Source organism: Colobus angolensis, unplaced genomic scaffold, assembly GCF_000951035.1.
Source record: "Colobus angolensis palliatus isolate OR3802 unplaced genomic scaffold, Cang.pa_1.0 Scaffold23, whole genome shotgun sequence".
Taxonomy (NCBI): domain Eukaryota; kingdom Metazoa; phylum Chordata; class Mammalia; order Primates; family Cercopithecidae; genus Colobus; species Colobus angolensis.
The window spans coordinates 21,686,611-21,711,244 of record NW_012115488.1 but is presented as its reverse complement, the minus strand read 5'-3'; the positions used below and the strand labels follow the sequence as shown (position 1 = coordinate 21,711,244).

At 36.2% G+C, this 24,634-nt stretch overlaps 1 protein-coding gene across 2 annotated transcripts in view; it reads right to left on the bottom strand.

Moving 5' to 3' along the window:
• Nucleotides 1-207: 207 nt before the first annotated feature.
• The window catches only part of LOC105513447 (peptidyl-glycine alpha-amidating monooxygenase-like), a 65,611-nt gene continuing 41,184 nt past the window's right edge, over nucleotides 208-24,634 (bottom strand). Inside the window, exons 2-4 of one of the 2 annotated variants that reach the window (XM_011944314.1) lie at nucleotides 6,849-7,313; nucleotides 5,741-5,861; nucleotides 208-719 (exon numbers count right to left, since the gene is read on the bottom strand). In XM_011944314.1, coding sequence (XP_011799704.1) covers nucleotides 618-719; nucleotides 5,741-5,861; nucleotides 6,849-6,940 — 315 coding nt within the window. In that variant the 5' untranslated portion in view covers nucleotides 6,941-7,313 and the 3' untranslated portion in view covers nucleotides 208-617. Of the gene's footprint in view, nucleotides 720-5,740; nucleotides 5,862-6,848; nucleotides 7,632-24,634 lie in introns of those variants that run through there. The other variant, XM_011944313.1, reaches the window with a different exon arrangement.

Here is a 24,634-nt window from a genome sequence, read left to right as displayed (position 1 = left end):
CAAATCTTGTAATTTTATACACATTGCATAAGTCTTTCTAAATAGAAAGTAAATGCTAGTCTAGAACTAGGATGTTTCTCAATATGTCTCCTTCAACAGGAAGATCACCATGCCAGTTTTACTTTCTGTGAAAGGAGAAAAAAAATAGAAGAAAAAGAAACACTAAAAGCCACGACTCATATTCATTTTAAGACAAAGACTTAATGCAATCAATCTTCACCCAGGGTTGTTCTTTCTAGAGACTGGCCACTGGAGTGACTTTTATCTTTCACATTCATGGCAGATGTTGCTTACGGGTCGCTGCACCCTTTCCCATCAAGCCCCAATGTGATCTCATAATTCTTAAGACTTTCCAGGTAGTTCTTCCCAATCAAATGTATTTGGCTCAAAAAGTAACCCTCATTTGCTATGTCTCTTCTACTGTACAGATTCAATTAGATGAGGATGGGACCTATAGTGGTGGACAGATCACAGCACTAGGAAAGGTAGGCTGGACCGTGGCTGCTGACCACACAGAGGTGATAAGGAAATCCGTGGGGCTCCTGGAGTTGGATGGTGATCTTCTTTAGGTGCTTCCCAACAACCGCACAGGTGCTTCGTGAAGAGCTTGGATCCATTTACTCCAAAAGAGGTATAAGAGATATCCTACAGCTGGGGCCCAAAAGGCTATTGGTTTTCTCCCCTTCTGCAGTGAGGTTTAAACTGAAAGTCAAGCTAGCCTATGAGGGGAGACAGAAAAATGGTGGTGTGGGGTGTCTCCCTTCCTTTTATTCTCATGTCCAAGAGAAAGCTTGAAATTTTAATTTCAAAAGAATACAAATATTATGTACTAACAACCAGAGAGAAGATAAGGAAATCACAACCCCTAAAGTACTAAAAACTATTCCAGTGAAGTCTCATTTTTTTTTCTGGATTTCTTGCTAATTTTTTCTTTTTTGTAACTTTTATTTTAGGTTAAGGAGTACATGTACAGGTTTGCTATACAGGTAAATTGTGTGTCATGGGGGTTTGGTGTACAGATTATTCCATCACCCAGGTAAAAGTATTAGTAGGCTGTAGTTAGTTTTTTAATCCTCTGCCTCTTTCCACCCTCCACCCTCAAGTAGGCCCCATTGCTAATTGTACTCTGAGTTTTCAGCACTGACTGAGGATACGTACATCTTTTTAACACAATGATGGAATTTAAAAATAACCTAACGTTATTGTAGCTTCAAAACTAGACAAAAGCCAAGCTTCTGAACAACTAAGTAACATACATACAAAGTCTAATTTAATTGGTATTCTGAATTTAATAAAAAAATTCTATATTTAACTTGTATATTACCTGATTGTCTTATATAGCTTAAGAACTTACAAGTGCAAACAAATTTGCAAAAAATACATGATTTTACAAAATTAAATATCTTCCTTCATATATATATATACACACACACATATATATAAAAAACAAAAGGTTTCAAACCGATGAGACTTCTTTTAATAACTTCTCCAAGCAATATAAAGATGTATAATAATTTCTGAGAAAAGCATATACATTCTCAGTGTTCCTTTCATTCTCTTATGATAGGGCCATTTTTAATGAAAACAACCAATACTTAAGGATACTGAAAGATTTACTTCTTTGCGTACTTTATTCTTTATCCAAGGTTTCTCTTGCCTAGGTTTGTATTTTCTATTTTCTTCATTTGGTTCATTTTTGTTTCCTTCACAATTACTACAACGTCTTAGCTTCTCCATGAAGCCATTGCTGAAAGCCTAAGGGTTAGCAATTTCTTTCTAATGTCAAGGTGCATTCACATTTCCGTGAACACACATAATAATAATATTAGTATACATTTTCTGAGATCTTACCATGTGCAAGGTAACTGAACATCATGTCACTCAGTCTTCAGAGCAACCTTGGTAGTGTAGGATAATAGACTATTATTATCCTTTCTACAGAAGAAGGAACAGAACTAGTTGGTTAAGAAACAAATCTGAGTTGAGACTGCCAGAGCTGAGGCCAGATGCTGTCAGCCTAGCCCTAATGCCTCTGTTCTAACCCCTGGATTTGAGTTAGATTTAGGCAATAAACTTTATGGAAAATCATTGTAATTATACCTTTATTTATTTTAAAATCAAACACCCAAGGGATAGTTAACATGTCAAATTGATATCACTGTACTATGACCATGAACTAGCAGTTTATCAAATTCTTTTGTTTTTTGATATGAGAGTTGGTGACAGCAAAAGTCCAGAGGGTCCTGGGTGAGAAAGGGAATAAAGAAGGAAAGAAACAGTGCTAAAAGAGAAGTCTCAAGATATCACCACTTCATGTCTCTGCTGGATTTGAAGCCAGTGCCATGGAACACTAGATCCTGACTTTATTTCTATGATAGGCTATTTAAAAGCTGTCTACTCTTCTCTCTAATCTTCCCAAAGGCTGGAAAAACACTGATTAACAGAGATTAAACACTGATTATCCATTTCTACAAAAAGATGAAAACTATTTTCAAATTTTTTAAGTCAGAGAAGAGACAGAATGAGCTCATTTTGATTATAAAATTGATATTGCAACAGACAATAAACCACTTTTTCCGAACTCACTGGATCTAGTTTAATAGGAGAAATGTTTAATTGCCACTTTAAAGTCCTGTGGTATGGCAGACTGGCAACTCAGAGGCCTGACATGACTGGATATCCTTGATAAGACACTAATCTAGGCTTGTATTCCATCTGTAAAATTAGTTAGTTGCACTATCTGTATTATGTCTAAGGTTATTTCCACCTCTGTTCTACATCTGCTTGTTTCTCTATCTAAGCCTACCTAACAATCTCAAGTTTTCCAAAGAAAGGATACACATCAGACGTATTGATGTAGCTTTAATTATTGCCAAAACTTAAGATGTACTTTATTTTTAAAAAATCTTGTGGAATGAATACATTTCTTTAATTAACATGATGTCTCTCAATTCCCAACTCAAGTTCTTGTTTCTCTGTTCCTTCTTTCTTTTAGAGTTTGTTGCTCTTCTTGATTGTCTGCCATCAAAAAAACAAACAAACAAACAAACAAAAAATCCTCTGCCATTTAACTCAATGTCTTTCCTTGTTTTTACATTTTCCTTCATCCTCTTTTCTTTCAGGATTTTTAAACGTTCTATCTTCATAGTCTAGTTATTCCTGAATTTTTTCCTTTTATTTTTGTTCTGGATCATTCTATTTTCTTGGACCTTTTTTTCATTTTGTTTTTTGGTCAGCTCTTCTTATTTCCCTTCTACCTTTTGTTTCTTCCCTCTAATACTTTTTCATTATTCTTTCTTGCTTTTTTTTCACCTCTATTCCTCTTAAGGACTTGTGTAAAACTTTGGTTTTACCTTCATTTTAAGAAAATAATACTTTCTTCAAAAGTATGTATGGCATCAAAGCTCTTGGTCTTCCTCAGTGGAACACCAAATTCAGAGGGAAAGAGATTCTGAAGATTCTGTATCTACCTCTTCCTGGGCATATTCAATGGAGAGTCTACCATTTCTCATAAAAGTTTACAAAGTATAAGATCTGAATGTCAGCTGAACTAAGTTACATACTCATGGCACATGGTCAGTAGAGTGATGGGGAAAAAATGGAAGAAATACTCAACAAGCAGTTCTGAGCTGTCAGGCACAGCAACTGAATCACTTACCCAGTAGTTTCAGTCGCAAGTAAGACAAAACTCAACTCAACTTTATTGAAACAAGAAAGGCTAACGTAACTGAACACTGCATAATTAGTGATGTCACCAAGTATCTACATTCTTTCAATCTCTCTGCCTTGCCCTCTATGATGTTAGTTTTATTCTAGGCATGGCTCCCTCATGAACTCAGCAGACCCTAGCATACAAGCCTACTGCTTACATGCAACAGAAAAATACATTCTCAGTAAAAGTCCTAAGATTTGAATAGTCTAAATCACACGAACCAATCATTGTGGAAAGGGAGGTGGGATACAGTCAATTATCAATTATGGTCCACGTGTTCCATCTCTGGAGCCTGGGAAGGAAGCTCTTGGGAATCACATGGTCTCAGAGAAGGAGCAAGGAGGCACCCAGCTATTTGCCTGGAAAGGCAACCAGTAAATGTGCACTGCATGAGGCAAAGGTGAATATAGATAGCCTAAAATAAAAAGCAATTATTTAAACAATGTATGTTCTTTCCCCATGGAGTTATTTTGATAACTGTAGATTATAAAAATGAACGAGCACATTTTACTTTATGAAAATGGAACTCCTCTATGTCCTTTTATAATCAATTCCTCTAAGACCTCTTTCTGAGATTACTGACCCCACTGCAGTTGCCCATTATTATTAAGTAATTTAAATGTTATTACTCTTAAATAATGAGAAGAAAGAATAACAATAATAATGAACCACAACAAAAGACTATTTGATAAAATAATATTCTTGCGGGAAAAGAGTGCTTGAAAACCCAATTAGTGGATATTTCTAAAGAAATACATTCAGTTCAAGCAAATATAGGGGGAAAACCCACTTTTAAAAGTGAGAAAAGAGGCACACTTCATAAGTGAGCAACTGTTGTTCTTCTCTACTAGTCTGAATCTCATCACACTTTTTGTGGTTAAATACTAAATAAAAAGCTTATGAAATTAAAAGCTAGCACAGTAACAACTGAAAAAGTCATCTGCATGGTCATTTGGGGATGAGGAGGGAGTGAAATCATTTTTACAGTGGTAGTTATTTATAGACAATCATACACAGGTCTTCAAATAAATGAATGCCAATTCTTAGTCCCGAAAAAAGGCCCATGCGTATTCTCTAGAGCTTTTGGATGTCAATTGCAAAGGGAATTCTGCCCAATAAGTAGAATACAAATACCTTTATTTTCCTAGTACTGAAAATAAAATAAAAAAGAAAAGAAAAATGGAATGTTATTTGCAACAATGAGTCATCAGCCACTGCAGCTCTACAACATCCAGGTCTTTCCCTGTCTCTGCAGCCCTTCAAAAGAAGAGGACTATCTTTTAATGACACACATAAATCCCTGCACTGCCTGGCTGCAAAGCATAATTAATTGTAGCCTTTTTATGCTTGATGAAACACCTTGTACACATGACAGCAGTGGGCTTGAGCTTCTTGTGTGTACCTAAAAGAGGGAAAGCCTTAGCAACAACCTAGTTCTACTCAAAATGCTCTATAAGTCAGATTTATATGAGCTTTGCCATTATTTCAAAATACGTTTCTTATATCGAGCAAGTTAGGCTAAAGAAAACTCACAATCAGCCACCTGTATGAACAGTTTTCTTAACTTTTAAAAGTGTGGAATGTTTTGTTTTTCAAATTCTTAGCAGTAAAAGCGTTTTTATTTCTTTACTTGTGGTTGCAATAAAAGGATACTTAAAGTAGCTAAATGCAGCTGCTCAATATCATTTTCCTTTATTAGAATAATTTTTCATATTTTAATGCATACTTGCATGCTGCATTACAGAGGCTAACTACTCCACAGAGAATCTCAAAATGTAAATTTTCGACATTCCATTTCAAACCACAAATGACAATATAAGTAAAATTTTAAAAACAAAATTTAAGTGAAAGATTCACCTTGAAAGACTTAACCCTCTCTACAATACTCAATTATTCTAGCCTTAGCTGGATTCTTGAAAGCAAATGCATAGGTTTAAAGAAGTTACTACAGCTGTAAATGTAGTTTCCTTACTTTAACTATAGATTGTATGCAGAACAAGTGAATAAGAAAGACAGAATTCCTCTCACCTGTTTAGGTATAACCCCAGGCATGCGAATATCCAATGCAAAATCTGATGAATCAATAGGAATTATCGGTCTGGTGGTACCAAGACATTCACTGGAAAATGGTCTGGTAGTTTCTTTAAACCTTAAAAAAGAGGGCAATTTCAATATTCTTGAACATAGTGGGATCTAAACTCAACATGAGAAGAGGAAAGAAAGGAATTCTGTGACCTTAAAGATGACTGATTTAAATCCAATGAAAACTCTAAAGATGTGATGACTATATAATTTTCTTAAACATACTCAGATTTTCATTTTATAAATGTTATACCTAATTTGTAAACAAAATATAACCAATGCAATCAATCAGGCTACATCTAGAACTCCATTCAATAAAAACTTATATGTTTTTACTGAAAATGTATTTAAAAATTATGTCATATAAAAATATGTATGTCAAAACATATATTTGTTTCAAGTTAATGAAGATACAGTATTAATACATTAAAAATTATCACAGGCATGCCAATTTTCAAATGGCAGAAATATTAACCATAACCCAGTAAAAATTTTTGTAACTATTCTCGGTGTCCAGAATTACTAGCTAGAAACAAGAAAGTCAACCATAATGTTGCTAGGAGGCAGAGCTGTTAGGAGGAAGAAATAAAAGACTGCGATGTGAATTACAAATGTACAAGTACATAAATATTTAATAGGTAATTATGAGGCGTTTGTATACAGCTCAGTGTTTCCTTGTGAGCTATTACAGTCTATGATCTGCTTCTCCTCGACATTGATGTATCTTTGTATTTTATTCTTCGAGCTGTTATAAACAAGAAGGTATTCAAGTCTAAGCGACTATATTGTAGTTCCTGAAATACCTCCCCAAGAGGGAGTGATTAGTATTGGAAATCACAACTTCTAATTGGAGTTTTGAAAGCCAGAACTGCTTGGCTACAATACAGTGGGCTTTTTCTGCACGGGGGACTTCACAAGAAGTTACTGTGCTAAAATTCCAAGTCATTCCAGCAAAGAACATCAACCTCGTCTATTTTGCCAACACTCAGGTTCATAAAAGTGATTACATTTCTCAACAGCATGCACAGAAAGCACCCGAACAACGAACACCCACCTCTTAAAGACAGAAAGTGGGCTTCGGAAAGCCAAACAGCTGCTTGGAAAAACAAGGAGGAGAACTAGCAGGCTGGGGACGCGGCCAGCCATGTCCACGCCGCTCCGGCCCCGCCGGGAGAGGACCGGGCAGCGCAGAGCGGGGCTGGGGCCGGCGGTGGGGCAGCGGCGCCGCCAGCAACCGCTACTTCATGGCCCGGGCGCGGCGGGCGTCCTGCGACGGCCACACACCATCCGCCTGCGAGAGCAGCAAGCTGGCCGCGGCGAGGCGTCTCGGTCAGGAGCGGCGGGCAGAAAGCCGTGGGCAGGCGGGACTTTTGTCCGACCCGCAGGCGGAAGCTTTCCTTCCTTCAGCGCAGCTAGCGTGCCCTGGCGCTGGGGCTAGACGCGCGGGTGCCTTATCACTCCGGAATGACAGGGACTGTGAGGCGTATCACCCAAACCCGCGTCAGTCATCATTCAGAACCTGCAAAAATAGAAGCAGATAATGGATGACTAACACGTTACAGCATTTGTCCTCAGCAAATCCCAGTTGAGGTTCTTTAATAGATTAGTAGTTTCACAAGCTTGCGCCCAAGCCTGGGGAAAATGCTGGTCTGTTGAGCTCCCTCCCCCACAGCCAGCCCCCAAGATTTCACGAATCCCCACGGCGTAGCCCCTGTAGAGCCGGTGTTCTGTCTTTGCTTGCTCTTCCTCCCTCGGACCCACTCCTGTTTTCTTTTCCTACTTCTTCCCCGCTTTATCCCTCACAGCCACCCCACTCTGAATTTCTGCTTACTTCCTCTATCACAGTTTTCTCTCAGCAAAAATGCTCTTAATACCTCTTTGCTGAATGTAAACATCATACAAATGACTGGCTAAGGCACAAGGAAACAAAACAAAACAAAACGAAGAGAGGCAAAGACAAAGCACTTGGATACCACAGCAATCAGATGGGAAGAGACTTTGAGAACAAAGGCATGTTTATATACATGCATCACAGAGGAAAAGATACCTCCTACCAAGAACTCCCAAGGATCATCACAGAATTGCCCAAGTTCTCAGAATTATTTTAAAACAAACCAAAACTCTACAGCTAACCTTATATACAAGATGTAAATGCCCATTTAAAAATCCTGCATCTCATATGCAAAATAATCATTTTGTACTTAAGGCATGCCTTCCAAAAGATATCCTTTCCAAAGTCTGGAGTTTTACGACATAATTAGAAAGAGTAGGGAGACTCTAAGCTGCCCCCCCAGATGAATTTTATCGACAAAGGTTATGATCAAGAACATCACATTAATACAAATGAGAGGCCATGAAGAACCAGTGTTACAGCTCAGTGTGTTATAAGAGGACTCAACTAGGCTAAACTTGAAAATATTCATATTTTGACTGAATATATTTAAGACTATGTATCAAACCTGCAAATTTTAGTCTGAGGCATAAATTAAAACTGTATAATTCACAATATAAAAATACTGTACTTCCAAAGAAAGAGATTAAAGTTTTATTTTAATCAGTAACTATAAACATGGTTCCAAGAATCTCAAATGAATTCTATGGGAAGATGTGTAACAGTAAAAAGAAAAAATAAGGAAAAATCATATTGAAATGCTTCACAGTAATACATCAGCCTCTGGAAATCACAAGATAGTGAAGCTAATCTAAAACAAAATGAAACAAAACAAAAACCTAGAACCAAAACAAATAAAAAAGCACTAACCTTAAATGAAATGAGATTCTTCATGATCAGTGTTTTATAGATAGAAGAAACATACCATATACCAAATACAAATAAAACTTGACTTAACATCCAACCAATTCAAGGATGCTTGAGGCTCACCAGCAGTCAAAGACCAGCTAATTTACATAAGCAATGACATTTTTAAAAGACTGATAATATTTGTTTGAACTTCCTCTTTGGCTTGCTGTTTGAGCTTTCAGAAACAAAAACCTTCAGCTTTATCCTTATCCTGTGGGTAAAGGAAAGAACGCCTTATGAAGGAAGAGAAACATTTGGCCTGAAGGCCATGCTATTGCCTTTGCTAGCAACAAAGTACAATCCTATCAAATGACAATACTTCACATTCCCTGAAGTTCTTTTTTTTTTTAATATATATATATGTGAAGAAGGGGTTATATTTTAATATTTCATTCAGAACAGGATTCAAGGACAGTCCCTCTTCCAGTTGGCAAGGAGATTTGGTATTACACAAACACTTGAAAACAAATTAGGTATTAAAATTCTCTAACAGGAACACACCCTTAAGTACTAGCCTTTGAAAAAAATATTCCACTTATCTCTTTGATTTTATTACCTTTTATGTCCCTAAACCACCCACTTAAAGAAAAGGGAATAAAAGTTGTGGGTAGAAGCAAAGTTGGTATTTGTAGCCATGAATAGAACAAAAGGTCTTATAAAAATGAAAGCTAATTATGCTTCTTGTTTCTGGATGACTTGTAAGCTAAAGACAAAATACAAATCCTCATATGAAAAAAAAAAACCATGTCCACCCATTTTTTTTATAATTCTGGATAATGTAGAACATATAATAATCACATTTTATTAGTACTCTTATTTAAGATTTAAAAATTTTAAATATATTTTGCTGAGATAATTCCTTCACTCATCAAAAAAAAACAAAAACCCTTAGTTTCAGTACTTTATACAAAAGATTGTAATACATACTGGAGTTTTATAAAATGAATAAATCTAAAAAAGAATATAGTCTATTAAGGGAGATGAGAACTTTACACAGTAACATAAGGTATATTTAGAATGTAGTATTCTATATGAGTACTATAAAAAGAGACTCAGAATTTTGAAGAAGGAAAACATCTTCAAAAGAAGGGCGAGAAAAAAGAAGAGTAAAGCAGTATTCAGTGGAAGGGGTGGCTATCGAGCAAGCCTTGGAGGACAGTTGGAGTTTCCACTGTGGGAGGTGGACAATGAGCATTACAGGAACAGGGAAAGGGCAGGAGCAAAGGAGCCCAGCTGGGGAACAGAGTACGTTCCTAAAGTAATAAAAGTTCTGCCTCCTAGACTCAAGCTGCAGGCCCAGATTTACTATTTTATTTGTAATACAAAGCAAATGTTCTGTTTACATATTCATAAAATCTTCAGGTAAGAATGATTTATAACCTATACCTATATGGATATTAATTCCAGGAGGAGTATTAGTAGTAGTTAAGTACAGCTTAGTCCAGAGGACCATAAAACTAATTTGGCTCTTACAAAGTAGGCAGTCCATTCCTTCTAATTTTCATAAAAAAAAAAAAAAAGATAGCTGGCATTTGTTACTGGTCAAAGAGCAAAATAAATATAATGGCCATTTTGACCATTCATTCGTGTATTCATTAATAAGAGACCCAGTACAGCATAGTGGGTACCTGTAAACTGAAGGAAAACTGCCTGATTCCTGGGTCCACTATGTATTAACTGTGTGAAACTAGACAAGTACCTAACCTCTCTAGCTTCAGTTTCTTCATCTGCAAAATGGACATAATCATATTACCTACCTCATTGGGCTGTTGCCAGGAAAAACTAAATTAGTACCCTTAGAACAGTGTTGGACACATAATAAATGTTCTCTATTATTGTTGCTGCAACAAATATATATTGAATGCCTGAGACTGAATGCTGGGGATGGTGATAATCAAGACAGATAAGGTTCCCACTCTTATAGAAATTACTTTCTGCTGGAGAAAAACAAATAAAAATGACTACCAAACCGTAAATTTCATTTTCTTTTAAGGGGATTTTATGCAGTTTCCTTGAATGACTTATGATTAAACTGACTAAAGGGTGCATATCCATTCACATAGCAATTTGACTTCTGAGGATTAATTCTTAGGCAAAAACTGAACAAGGCACAAGGCACAACTATGTTTATAAAAATGTTTATTAGTATTGTTCGTAATAACAAAGACCTGGATGTTTATAATGGCAAAAGAACTGAAAGCAATTTAAATGTCCTTCAATAGGAGATTTGTGGAAAAAAAACTTAAGAGTTATAAAAACCAGAATACTATGCATCCCTTAAAAACAAACAAACAAAAAAAACCAAAAGGACACTATGTGTCTATTTTTAAAGCCAAGGGCATTTATTTTTATTTATTTATTTATTTATTTTTTTGAGACGGGGTCTTACTCTGTAGCCCAGGCTGGAGTGCAGTGGCGCGATTTTGGCTCACTCCAACCTCTGCCTCCCAGACTCAAGCAATCCTCCTGCTTCAGCCTCCCAAGTAGCTGGGACTACAGACATACACCACCATGCCCTGATAATATTTGTCTTTTTTGTAGAGACAAGTTTTTGCCACGTTTCCCAGGCTGGTCTCAAACTCCTGAGCTCACGTGATCTGCCTGTCTCAGCCTCCTAAAGTGCTGAGATTACAGGCATGAGCCACCACGTCTGGCCTCCAAAGGCATATCCTATAACATATTTTTTTGCATAGCTTACAAATTTTTTAAGAACCTGAAAATTATAGAAATGCTGCAAGTATAGTACAAATAACTTTTTTTCCATAATCATTTTAGAGTTACTGACCTGGTGCTCCATCATCCCTAAACACTTTAGTCTGACTTCCTAAAAGCAAATACATTCTGCTACATAACCTCAATAAAACCATCAAAATAAAAAAAATCACGTGAATACATTACTAATATCTAATCCTCAGGTTCCAAACTTTGCCCACTCTCCCAATAATGTCTTTTATTAGCAAAATCATCCAGTTCAGAATCAGGTGTTCCAAGGAAAGTTGTCATGTCTCCAGTCTGCTTCACTCCAGTTTCTCAGTCTGTCTTTAGCTTTTATGACCTTGACTCTATGGAATATTACAGGCTAGTTATTTTGCAGAATGCCTCTGAATTAGTGTTTATTGTATGTTTCATTAGGACCAGATTCAGGTTATGCATCTTTGGCAGGAGTATGACAGAAATGATGGTGTGCTCTTCTCACTACATCTGTGTTAATTGTCCATTGCTGCAGATCTAATTATCCCAAGACATAGTAAGTGAAAACAATAAGCATTATCTTTCATAGTTTCTGTGCATCAGGAAAAGCTTAGCTGGGAGGTTCTCTTACGAGGTTGTGGTTTAGATGTGAACCAGAACTGCAGTCATCTGAAGCCTTGACTAGAGCTGGAAGATTTGCTTGCAAGGTAACTTGCTCACATGGCTGGCAAGTTAGTGCTGGTTGTTGGCAGAAAAACGTGTCCTCAATATGTGGCTTCTCTCTCTGTCGGGCTACTTGAGTGTCTTCACAACATGGCACCTGGCTTCCTCCAGAGGGAGCAGTCTTTTATTATGTAGCATCAGAAGCCACACACCATCATTTCTCTAACATCCTGCTGGCTATACAGGTCAGCCCCACCCACTGAAGGAGAAGACCACCCACGGCATGAATGGCTAGGTGGGGAGGACCATCGCTTGGAAGCTGTCTACCACAGCATTTTATTAAGTGGCCATGATTGTGACTTGTCTCATTACTGACAATATTAACTTTGACCATTTGATTAAGTTGATGTCTTCCAGCTGTTTCCACCATACTGTTAACTATTTTTTCCCTTTATAATTAATACGCTTTGGTGAAGAGGTTATTTTATTATTATTATTATTATTATCATCATCATCATTTTGAGACAGGGTCTTGCACTCTGTTGCCCAGGCTGGAGTATAGTGGCATGATCTTAGCTCACGGCAACCTCCACCTCCTGTGCTCAGGCGATCCTTCTACTTCAGCCTCCCAAATAGCTGGGACCACAGGCGTGCACCACCACACCCGCCTAATGTTTTTTTTGTAGAGATAGGGTTTCACCATGTTTCCCAGGCTGGTCCCGAACTCCTGGACTCAAGCTATTCGCCCACCTCGCCCTTCCAAAGTGCTGGCCTTTGACATATTTCTATCATCCTTTGAACATTTCCTTGCTTTCTGCCCCTTTTCCCACCTGGGCTCAAAGCCCTGCACCAGAACTTCCTCTTTGTGCTCTTTATTTCACCTGCCCTTTGTGAACACCTTATACCAGGCTGTGCACACATCCTCACCCTGTTTGGGCTCTGACACTCCATGCCAGGTCACCAACCCCATCACATGGATGCCTCCCTACCTAATATGGGCTCCAATGCCCCATGCCAGGCAACCCTTCCTCAATATCTACCCTGCTTTGCCCTAGATAGTTGCTTTAGGACTGAACTGGTCAGGAAGAAAAAAGACTTAAATTTTTAAACAGTTTATTATAGAACAGCATACATATAGAGAGTCGTGTGTCACTTAACAATGGGGTTACGTCCTGAAAAATGCATTGTTATGTTACGCCATTTCATTCTTGTGTGAACATCATTGAGTGTACTTACATAAACCTAGATGGTACAGCCTATGACACACCTAGACTCTATATAGTCTATTGCTCCTAGGCGACAAACCTGTACAACATGTTCCTATAGTGATTACTGGAAACAACTCTAACACAATGCTAAGTATCTGTGTATCTAAACATAGAAAAGGTACAGTACAAATATGGTCTATAAGAAATGGTACATTTGTATACGGCACTTATAAATGGAGCTTCAGGACTGGATGTTGCTCTGGGTGAGTCAGTGAGTAAGTGGTGAGTGAGAGGCCTAGGACATTACTGTACACTACTATAGACTTTATAACACTGTACAGGAGATTTCATGCAGTTTCCTTTAAGCTATACTAAATTTATTTTAAAAATCTTCCTTCAATAATAAATTAATCTTAGTGTAGTGTAGCTTTTTACTTTAAAAACTTTTAAAAATTGTTTAACTTTTTAACTCTTTTGCAATAAAATTTAGCTTAAAAAGCAAATGCATTGTACAATTATATAGAATATTTTCTTTCTTTATATCTTTATAAGTTTTAAAAAAATCTTTTTTAAACTTTTTAAGCTTTTTTGTTAAAAGTGAAGACACACACACACACACACACACACACACACACACACTAGCCTAGGCCTACACAAGATCAGGATGATCAATATTAGTTTTTCACTTCCACATCTTGTCCCATCAGAAGGTCTTCTGGGCAATAGCACACGGAACAGTCATCTACTATGATAACAATGCCTTTTGAAATGCCTCCTGAAAACCCTGCCTCAGGCTGTTTTACAGTTAACATTTTTTTTGTTGTTGTTAAGTAGAAGGAGTGCACTCTAAAATAAAGATAAAAAAGTACAGTATTGTAAATGCATAAACCAATCACACAGTCGTTTATTATCATTATCAAGTATTATGTAGTGCACATAATCGTATGTGCCAAACTTTTATGTGACTGGCAGGGCAGTAGGTTTGTTAACACCAGCATCACCACAAACACATGAGTAATGCGTTGACATTATGATGACTACAGTGTTACTAGGTGATAGGAATTTTTCAGCTCTATTATAATCTTATGGGACCACCCACATATGTGTTCTGACATTGACTAAAGTATCATTATGAGGCATGTGACTGTATTTAAAAGTCTGAAGTAATATAACTTAAACTGTTGCATTTCCAGAGATTTTCTATGGAGATGGTTGGGGAAAAGGTGGAGTTCACTGTCTATTTATATGCTTTTGTAGTCTTTTAATTTTCACTGGCTTGTATTACTTTTGTAACTAGAAGAAAATAGGAATATATGCATTTAAAAATATTTTATTAAATATGGTTCTATTGATTTCAATTTACATGTTAACTGCTATCTGAAAGTTAGGTAATGTTTTGATAAAAGAAAAATTCTTCCTCTGCTTAGCAAGAACATTACAAACTAAATGTCATGGTGGCTATATAGCTGCAATGCAGAGTTTCTTAAACTCAGCACTATCAACATTTTGGGCTGAACCATTCTTTGTTGTGGGGGCTGTCCTGTGTATTACAGGGTGTTCAGTAGCACCCTTGGCCTCCACCCACTAGATGCCAGTAGCATTCCCCTCAGTTATGGCAACCAAAAATGTCTCCAGATATTGCCAAATGTCTTCTGAAGGGTAAAATCACCTAGTTGAGAACCACTGTTATAATGTGGCTCATTAAGATGAAGCTTAACTTGTAAATCAAATGCAATGCCATTTTCTTTAAATACATATAATAAGAAACAAATAAGTTAAAAAAGTGTTTGCAAAAATAGAACTTCCAAACAATGGGAGAAAATATTCTAACAGAATAATCATAACAACAGGTAACACTTACTGACTTATATGCCAACACTGACTTTGCATGTATTATCTTGCTGAATTCTTATGACTTTGAAATATGGGTTAATAATCCTGTTTTATACACGAGGAATCTAAAGCTCAGAAAAATTAACTTGCTCTGGTTATATTGTGATAAAGCAGCAAGAATTCAAATCCTAGCCTGCTGACTCCAGAATCCATGCTCTTAATCCATATTCTTCAACACAAAACAGACCCTCCACATTCATAGGGGATATTTTCTTCAGGTATAACAAATAGGTAAATCCTTTGAATACCATTTTCTTGCAAAATAATAATAGCTCATGTTTATTGAGCAATTACTATATGCCAGGCATTGCACTAAGCAGTTTATATAAACTAGCTCTTCTGAATCCTCACAGCAACTGTATGAAATTTGTACCGTTATCATTCCTATTTTACTGAAGTGGCAACTAGACAAAAAGCGAATTGGTAACATGCCCATGGTACCCAGCCAGGACATAAACACAGGCAATCTGACGCCATGGTTGAAGCTCTTAACTACGCACCTAGTCTTTTTTCCATACATATACTAGGAAGCATTCCCTCTTCAACTTTATAAACATTACTCATTTAGCTAATTCAGAAGGTAACAAATCGAAGTCCTATGCTTATGATTCAAATTGATCCAGAAGAAGATTTTGTTTGGCCTGCATGGGTTTTTTCCCAACTCCTCCCCCACATTTGAGCTCTGAATAAGCATTTCAAAATGAAAGATTTCACATAAAACCCAGATTTCCACTCTCTTGAAGAGCCATAAAAATCTGGCATCACTGGACTCACATTTCCACACAGCAACAATTAGCTGAGCCAAGTAGTGACTCCCTTTTTGACGTGGCCAGCAATCCGCAGACTGCCACTGTCCCCACTGCTCCCTATCTGTTCTCAGTCTCTGAGGCTAGGAGTGGTTGTTTAAACTGCTGCTCAGCTCTCAAGTGCAGTTGTTTGTCCATTTGTTTTTTGCCTTTTGTATTTTTTCATACCTGGCCAGCTTTTCTCATTAACATTACTAGCTGACACCTTAAAATCATCTGTGTTGTGATCACTGAGGGACTGACTCCCTTGCTCTAGGAAGGTAAACTTCACCCTAGGTGGAACATAGGGTTTACCACACTTAGGTGTACTAAGTTGCTAGGGCATTTTTTGTTGTTGATGGTTTGTTTTTTAAGGCTCACTTCATTAGCAAGACATAGCAAATTGAATGGTATTTTCTGCACACAGATTTGTTTGGGACTCATGTCTTCTAACATGCAGCCAATTTGAAGTATCTTTCCCTTGCAAGTCAAAATTGGCTGGGTACCTATTAGAACATACATGCTGAAAAAAAAATCTAAGGGGTACCATTTAGCATATGATCCTACTGCAATAAGAACTTGCCAAAAGTAAAAAAAAATATATTTTATTTTATTTTTTGTTTCCATGCTCAGTAACAGATGCCCTTTAAATATGTCCATTAGTCATCAAATCGCTCAGCCCTGTAAATACTTCCATGGGGAAAATAACAAGACACACAATTCTTAATTAAATTTCTCAGCTTTGACTAATACAAATGTTACTTCCTAACACATGTATCAAATTCAATGCTGGCATATTTTACTGTAAAATAAAACAGATCCCTGTCTTCCAAACAGCACACATCTTTTTACTCTAAAGACCGAATTGGCAAGTGCTCAAGAGATGGGTGAACTGCAGAGGAAAGCATTAACCATTACAGATGATGCCAGAGAGGTGGACCACTTCTTTGTATCTTACTTATTTGCCCACCAGGTACCTTATTTATTTATAAACTCAGGACGTCACATAAAATTTAGTTTCATAAGAGCACAAAACACCTTTTCAGCTATCACCTACTTTCTCCTTGAAACATTGTTGAGTCAGGGGAACAGACCTTTGGGCTGGTTATGCAGAGCTATTTGGTGGACAACCCTCCGTGAGCTCTGCCTTCACTCATGAAGCAAGCCAGTCAGCAGAACCTAGACTTAGGACTATGTCCATAATATGCCATTCCAGAAATTAATGAACTTTGTTCCTCTTCGGTAAAATTTTTCAGGAACTAGTTTGCAAGTAATGTCAAAGACCTCACTACATTTGAAATCTTGGATGTTTTTTCAAAAAAAGTGTGAATCATAGAATGACCCACTGATTTAGGTATTGAAAGATCTTCTGCATTAATGCTTTGTAGTGCTTCTTTTGTAGGTCTTTGTGTTACTAGTTTCTTTTATTTTTAGGAGGAAGTTGGTATAGAATGGAGGGAGGGTAACCGCATGTAAGGGCAAATATTTAGTTTACCAAGCTTCAATGAATGGAGTCTGAAGGTGGGGATCTGCCTTTCCTTCTGCTTTTCTTACAATCAATCAACACATTTTTAATGAGATGTTTGTGACGTTTTTTCCTGTTTATGATTCCACATCCTTAGGCATACTAGTTATTCCTGAAGCATTTTAATATATATTTTGTTAAATGCTTTCCAATGACTTCAGAGGTGGGAGGTATTAACTACACATGAAAACCAGCTCAGACCCAGACCATGAAGTTACAAAATAAGGATTCTCTTTCTTTAAAAGTCTATAGGAAATGTCTAGATTTTCACTTTAAAACAACAGTGACCTTTATCTCCTGTTTCTGGTGTTATTCATACAGAAGTGTTTCCTCCCATAGCACAGTCATATTTTCAAATGATTCTTAAGTTTTCCACTTCAGATGTTCAAATTTGTACGAAAAAATGCCCATAAACACACCCTTTCCTATTACAAAAGTTTTGCTATCCTTTTCTTAAAGCCACTCAGCTGTATTATTATAGTACTTAAAAGTGAAATCTATAATCAGATAACCCTATTATAGAATTGAAAAACATATGGAAATTTTTCCTAAAAATCATCAAGGAATGTCAAAACATTCTCTCATTTGAATAATTCTGCTCAATTGGGTTTAGAATCCCTTAGAGGAATTCTGCAAAGTGTAAACTACACACTGCCCTCTCAATTCATCTCAACTAGATGATTTGGAAGTCATTAACAAAAGAACAAAACTGCTTTAAAACCTTTTTAATGTCTTTTATTTTAGGCCACAGAGGCTAAAATAAAATTTAGCTTAATCGTAAGACAACCATTTGAATTTTTAAATATGCAATTCACCACTGAAAGAAGTACAATGTACTGAAGTAGCTTATACGCAGATATTTTAATTTCTAGTCTATAGTACTAACAGTTCTCTTTGATCAGTGTCCCTAAATTTCCTGTGAACTATCAATGAAGAGGTTCATAATTTTCTTCTGGCTGAAAATGATCAATGCATTCTTATGTTTGTTAGAATTCTTTGATGCTGCTGCACAAACAGGTGGTGAGTTTATCTCATTGCTATTAAACTGTTTCTTGCTGTCTTGAGCTTAGGAAGAAGTGGTTTATCTTAACAAGGTGCTCACAGAGTGGCTTGTTCTTTGCCAATTTTTAATAATTTTTACAAGGTTTCCCACAGTGACTAGCAATACGCACCCTGGAATGGAAGATGAGAGCTGAAAAAAGATGAGGTCCATGATCCTCCAGGCCTGAGACACATCCCAGGTGGACTTCCAGAAGTATCAAGGAAGTGAGGCCCAAGCACATTCAGTTGATCTTACTAGCTTTCTCTCTCCATTGTTGAGGCTACATGCCCTAAGCCTGAGTCATATCATAACTAAAAGTTGAGCTTTTAAGTCACAGAAAAATGTGAAATACCCAACATTTGCCAATTTAAACCAAAATAAGGAGCCCCCCGGGCAGTATAGTATAGAGAAGTCATTCCCATCTTTGAAGTATAAAAATCCATTTTTAAAAGGAGGACATTTCATGGAACTGCACATTATAATGACACTATTAATAATTAAAACAATATTAATAGTTTTTGGGTAGTTGCTATATGCCAGGCAGCCTTTTAAATACTTTCCATGTATAATTTCATTTAATGCTCATGAAATCATATAAGCTATGTCTAAGTATTATCTACATTTTACAGATGAGCAAATAGAGGCACAGAAGTCAAGGAACGTGTTGGACATCATGTTGCCAGAAGTAGCGGGGCAGGGATTGAAACACAACTTTGGCTGCATTCAAGGCAGGATCTACCAACTTGATAGAGGCTGTACTTCTGGTATTTATTAGGAAAATACATAAAGGCTAAGCTGAACCATTACTGAATCAGTAATGTTTTAAAATAAATTTGTACTTTATGTCACACATAATTCAAAACAATAGTACACATAAGTGTGAGAAGTGTTATTTGTTTCATATCCCACAATGCTCATTTCCCGGCAGTGGACTCTGGGCTTCACCCTAAATCTGCCTCCCCCAGGGATTCTGAGCCAATGAATGAAAACCACTGGTGTAAAATGAGGGTGCAGACTTGAAGTCAGAAGTGATAGTTCTATGTCCTGAAGGGATTCCCTTCACATTTCTAAACTTTCGTTCCCCCTGTCTAAATAGATGGTATTGATAAATTCTCTACCAAATGGCTACTGTGAAAAAAAAAAATAATCTGAGCAAATTCTAAAAAGAGTAAAGCACCAGACAGATCATAAGTTGTTATTAGTGTTTCAGATTTAGCTTTTTCAATGGATAAAATATAAAATTTTTATTTTATTTTTCTAAATTTACACTGTTTATTCTGAACCTATTTATATCTCATCTTTATTATTTCAGAGTACTAGAACATCTTCAGATTATCTTTGAAGAGTCAAGGACAAAACAGAGCTAAAAACTCAAATTCAAATACTCTTCCTAACACTAAAAATAAAAACAAAAATGGTAACTCCATAATTTAGCAAAAATGTAACTAAAATCTCAACCTAAATCATTTCAAATATGCTTCACTAATCAGGAATAACAATTTGTATTCCAAGGAAATAATCAACGCTATGTCAGGATTATTAGGAAACATTTATTAGGTACTGGCACTGACAGACACTATATATCTTAGGCTTAAGTGTGTGTTGCTTGACTTAAGAAAACTATACAGAGGCAGTCTTGCAGAACCAACTGCCCAAAGAAATCAGCAGTGGAGGTCAATTATGCACATTTATATTCCAAAAGTAGCTGGATGTTTCTGAAACAAATGAAATATAAAATGGTGTGCTTAACTAGGTGCTTAGTATTTAAATTACACAAATAGATTCTTAGTAATACTTGCTTATTTCCTCAGAGGAATACGGACAAGAAATGTACCTTATTGTTGCTAAAGCATTTTAAAAGATCAAATGTACTATATGACTAAGTGCTATAGGAATACTAAATGCTATATGTGTAATCAAGTTTACTATTTTTTACTTAATTCTATTGAATTTAGTATTTATTCCTAATTAAAGGGCTTATGTGAATTATCTTGCTGGGAGGTGGTTCCTTTGAAGTGGAGTTTTAAAAGTCAGCATATATGCACAAATTTTATTTTATATTTTAAATTTGCTTCCCATTATGATCCATATTAATTTCTATTATCATAAAATTACATCTCTCCTTAAAACAGTGAAGAAATCATACAAATTAAAAAAAACTTCTTTGATCCTGATACGACTAACTCATAACATTATGTAAAACTCTGGATAAAGAAATGTACTTCAAATAATCCCAACCAAAAACTGTTATTCCTTTTGAAAGGTTATGTTTTTAAACATTTGAAAAAAACAGAAACCTAATGAAAAAAAACAAAATCACGCTTTTAAATAAATTATTCATAAAGATACAAAATTTACACATTTAGTAAAGATCATATTTATTCTTATTTAAAAACACATTAAGGTCATTGTCAAAACTTGTAAAATTCCACTGACAAAATAAAGCTTTCAAATAATCAGTAGTCCCCATGATCAGTCCAGAGGTATATCAGATACTTAAAAGAAGCTGACCATTTTATTTTTCAATATGATTTTCAAGGATGTATTCAAAATTAATGGTCAATGCTAGACTGACCAGTCATTTCCACCATCATAATGGCCGGTGCAGATGACTGCATCATTGATTCAGGGATAGATACCAATGGGGAAAGCAGCTTCCACATTGGTTATGCTGGGTACACATCTAGGAAAATAAGAATATGTTGTACAAATTACTGCTTTTATGGCATAGTAGTATTTGTATTTTGTTCCACAATACCTTCATCTATAGTTACATAGAAAAGATAAGTTGAATGACAGAGATGAAAGAATGATATTAATAAATATTAATGCATTCAAATATAATGAGAAAACACACTTTAAACTATGTGATCAATTAAAACAAGGCTAAGGAAAAAAACACAAAGGTGAAAGTCCTTTCTCCATAAATAATAACATAGCACTAACATGCTGTATTTCTCTTGAACTCAAGGCTACAGTTATTTTAAGATATTAAAACAATACTATTAATTGTTTCATTCTGAATTAGCCAAATTAATATGTTAAAATGGCCTGTTTTCCTTGTTCCTTAAACTTTGTAATTGTCTCCTTATCTTTTCACAAAATGCCAAAAATTTGCTGGCTATCAAAAAGGTCAACATCTTTTATCAGTAAGCTTTATCTTAATTAAATGCTGATTTTAGAATCAGAAAAATGAGTGAGTTAAGCAGTATTATTTGCCTAAAAGAGAAAAAAATTTATGATAAATTTTTCCTTTCATTTTTATATTTAAATCACTATTAGTATTACACTGTAATGAGACAAAGGCTCATTAAGGCTGCCTTTGTAGGTAAAATAAAAACACACTAGAGGGGATATTCTTTATCGAGTTCCAATTATCCTCCAAGGATATAGCAAATGAGATACCATTAAAATATTTAAGTTTAATTACACAACGTGTTCCAATATATAATCAAAATACATATACACACAACCTAAGTATTCACTCACATTCCTGAATCTTTTATATTTAAATTTTTCTCCTACGGAGAAAGTCAATAGTAATAAAATTATGGAAAAATTCTAAGGGAAAGCAATCCCACTTTTATGCACATAAAATAATATTTTCTAAACTAATCGTGCATCTGATTACTGAGCAGAGTTCTCCTCAGTCAGTTTTAGGTTTTCCCAATCCCTCTTTCCTCCTGTTCCAGCAGATTCAATCAATAAACCAATCTGCTTTTTGTCTTCCCAAAATAGAACCTACCAATAAGAGTTTCCTGTCGCCCCATATTTGTCCCACCAATTAATTAATTTGAATTTGAGACCAAATGGTAGTCGGTAGTTAGTCCTGCTCTTCTTTCTACCTCTACATTTCTTTCTTCTAGATTCTTCACATCAGAATTTCCCAGATACCTGATTTTTTGCAGGGCGTTGTATGTGCTGTAAAGAAGACGTGGCTCCGCTCCCCACAACTGTGCAGCTTAAAGCACCACCGCACTTGCCCACCCACCCGCGCTTGGTGGGGAAGTCAAGTACTGGCCACCAAGTGGCCATGTGACCTCCTTTGGAACAGAAGTGAACTGTGTCGACGCTGAAGTTTTAAAAGCCAGTGTGTGATTCACCACACTCCTTTTCCCTCTGCCAGTGATCAGTGATGCTCACAGCGAGGCTCTTCTAACTCCCTACTCACACAAAATGATAGAGGGCAAGTTTACCTCTGATAGAGGGCAAGCGTCTTACAGAGACTTAAATTTAGAAATTACTCAAATATTTACAAGAAAAAAGAATATTAAAGCAGGTGAGCCGGATAACTCTAAGGAGCAAATTTAATTATTTTCCAACTACTCAGCAGGATGAGGGTTTATGAAGAAGTTTATATCAGTTACAGAGAAGACAGAATATGAATTTCAATACCTTTATCCATGCTTACTTCTACTCAATGTTTGTTTCCTAAGGGCTTATAAAACATGCTCAGTTCAGAAGAAAGCTCATTTGTCTTTTTTTAACCCAGCGAACATCAAGCTTCATCCTGCACATTCCACTGTTATATCCCCAAACCTAGCACACAACAACACATTGACATACTTAGTTAAGTGAATGAATGGAACAAGGAATAATATAAAGAAATACATGACACAGTTCTTCAGAATCTCATAATAATGTTTAGGGAAAATGGCGCATATCAAATTTGGATACATATCAAGTTTTGAAATAGAAAATAAATGTTTAAGTGATTTTTAAAATGAGAGTAATATATACACATAGTTAAAAGTCAAATAGTACTAAAAACCTACAATGAAAACAGCATTCCCTTGCCCAGCTACTCCAAATCCTGCTCCTGAGACGCAACTATTTTCCACTCTTCTAGCAGGGTATTCTGGTACCGACATTCATTTTCCCGAATATGTTGATATTCTAATTTATCAATTTCACAGTTCCATTAATTGTCTATTGACTTCTTTGGAAGATGAGAATTTAAGTCTCCTATCACATCCCACCAGCATTCCAATAGACTCACATTACAATTTTTGGTTAAATTAATATTTAAGTTGTTAAACTATATAACTAATGTTCTCCACTGAACCAAGTGGTGTCCCATGATTGTTACCTTTACTTGTGCACCTTTTTCTTTTTCTTTTTTTTTTTTAATTGAGACAGAGTCTTGCTCTGTCACCCAGGCTAGAGTGCAGTGGTGTGATCTCGGCTCACTGCAACCTCTGCCTCCCAGGTTCCAGCGATTCTCCTGCCTCAGCCTCCCAAGTAGCTGGGACTACAGGTGCGTGCCACCATGCCTGGCTAATTTTTTTTATTTTTAGTAGAGATGGGGTTTCACCATGTTAGCCAGGATGGCCTTGATCTCCTGACCTCATGATCCGCCTGCCTTGACCTCCCAAAGTGCTGGGATTACAGGCGGGAGCCATTGTGCCCAGCCCCCTTTTTCTTTTTACTAGAGTTCAGGAATTGGAGCATGGTTCCAGATCCATGTTGAGAATATCTTTATTTTAGCTATATCCATGAGTATGTTTGGATGGATAGGGGTTTATGTAATGACAATCATTTCCTCTAAGAATTTTAAGGATATTGTCCTTCTGTCTTCTTACTTAAAATCCTATTGTTAAAACTGTCTGATTTCAGTTTTAATTGAGTTTCTTTAGGACATTTCCACCTAAATAAGTTGTCCTAAAAAATTTTGCCCCTTATCATCTGAAGTACTCTCACTGGAATAGTCTTAGGAAGTAGTTTAGAGAGCGGAATGATATTAACCTGCATGTAATTTTACTATCTTTAACAAGATAGTAAAAAGATAAAAAGATAATTTTACTATCTTTAACAATATAATTCTGTTGAGAATTCAGGTGCCATTTTGATTTTTTATAATTTATTTGTGATATCTTAATCTCTTTCTCTCTCCATTCTCTGGGGGTTTTTAAAGTTTTCTCCTTGACTTTCTGTTCTGAACTTTTATTGATGTGCCCTCATATGGGTCTTTTCTCATTCATCTTGCTAGGCCATTCTAGTCTGAAGACTTAAGATACTGATTCTGATAAATATTGTTACATATTCTTTGACAATTTCTGTTCCCCATTTATCTCTATCATCTTCTTTAAAACTCCTGTATTTAGATGTTGGATGTGCTTGAATGATCCTCGAAATTTCCTGGCATTTCTTTTCCACTGTCTCTTTGTTTTCAGATTTCCTTAACTTTACCTATCAACTCTCTCCATTTTCTAGTTTCAGTTCTATTGTCTGTT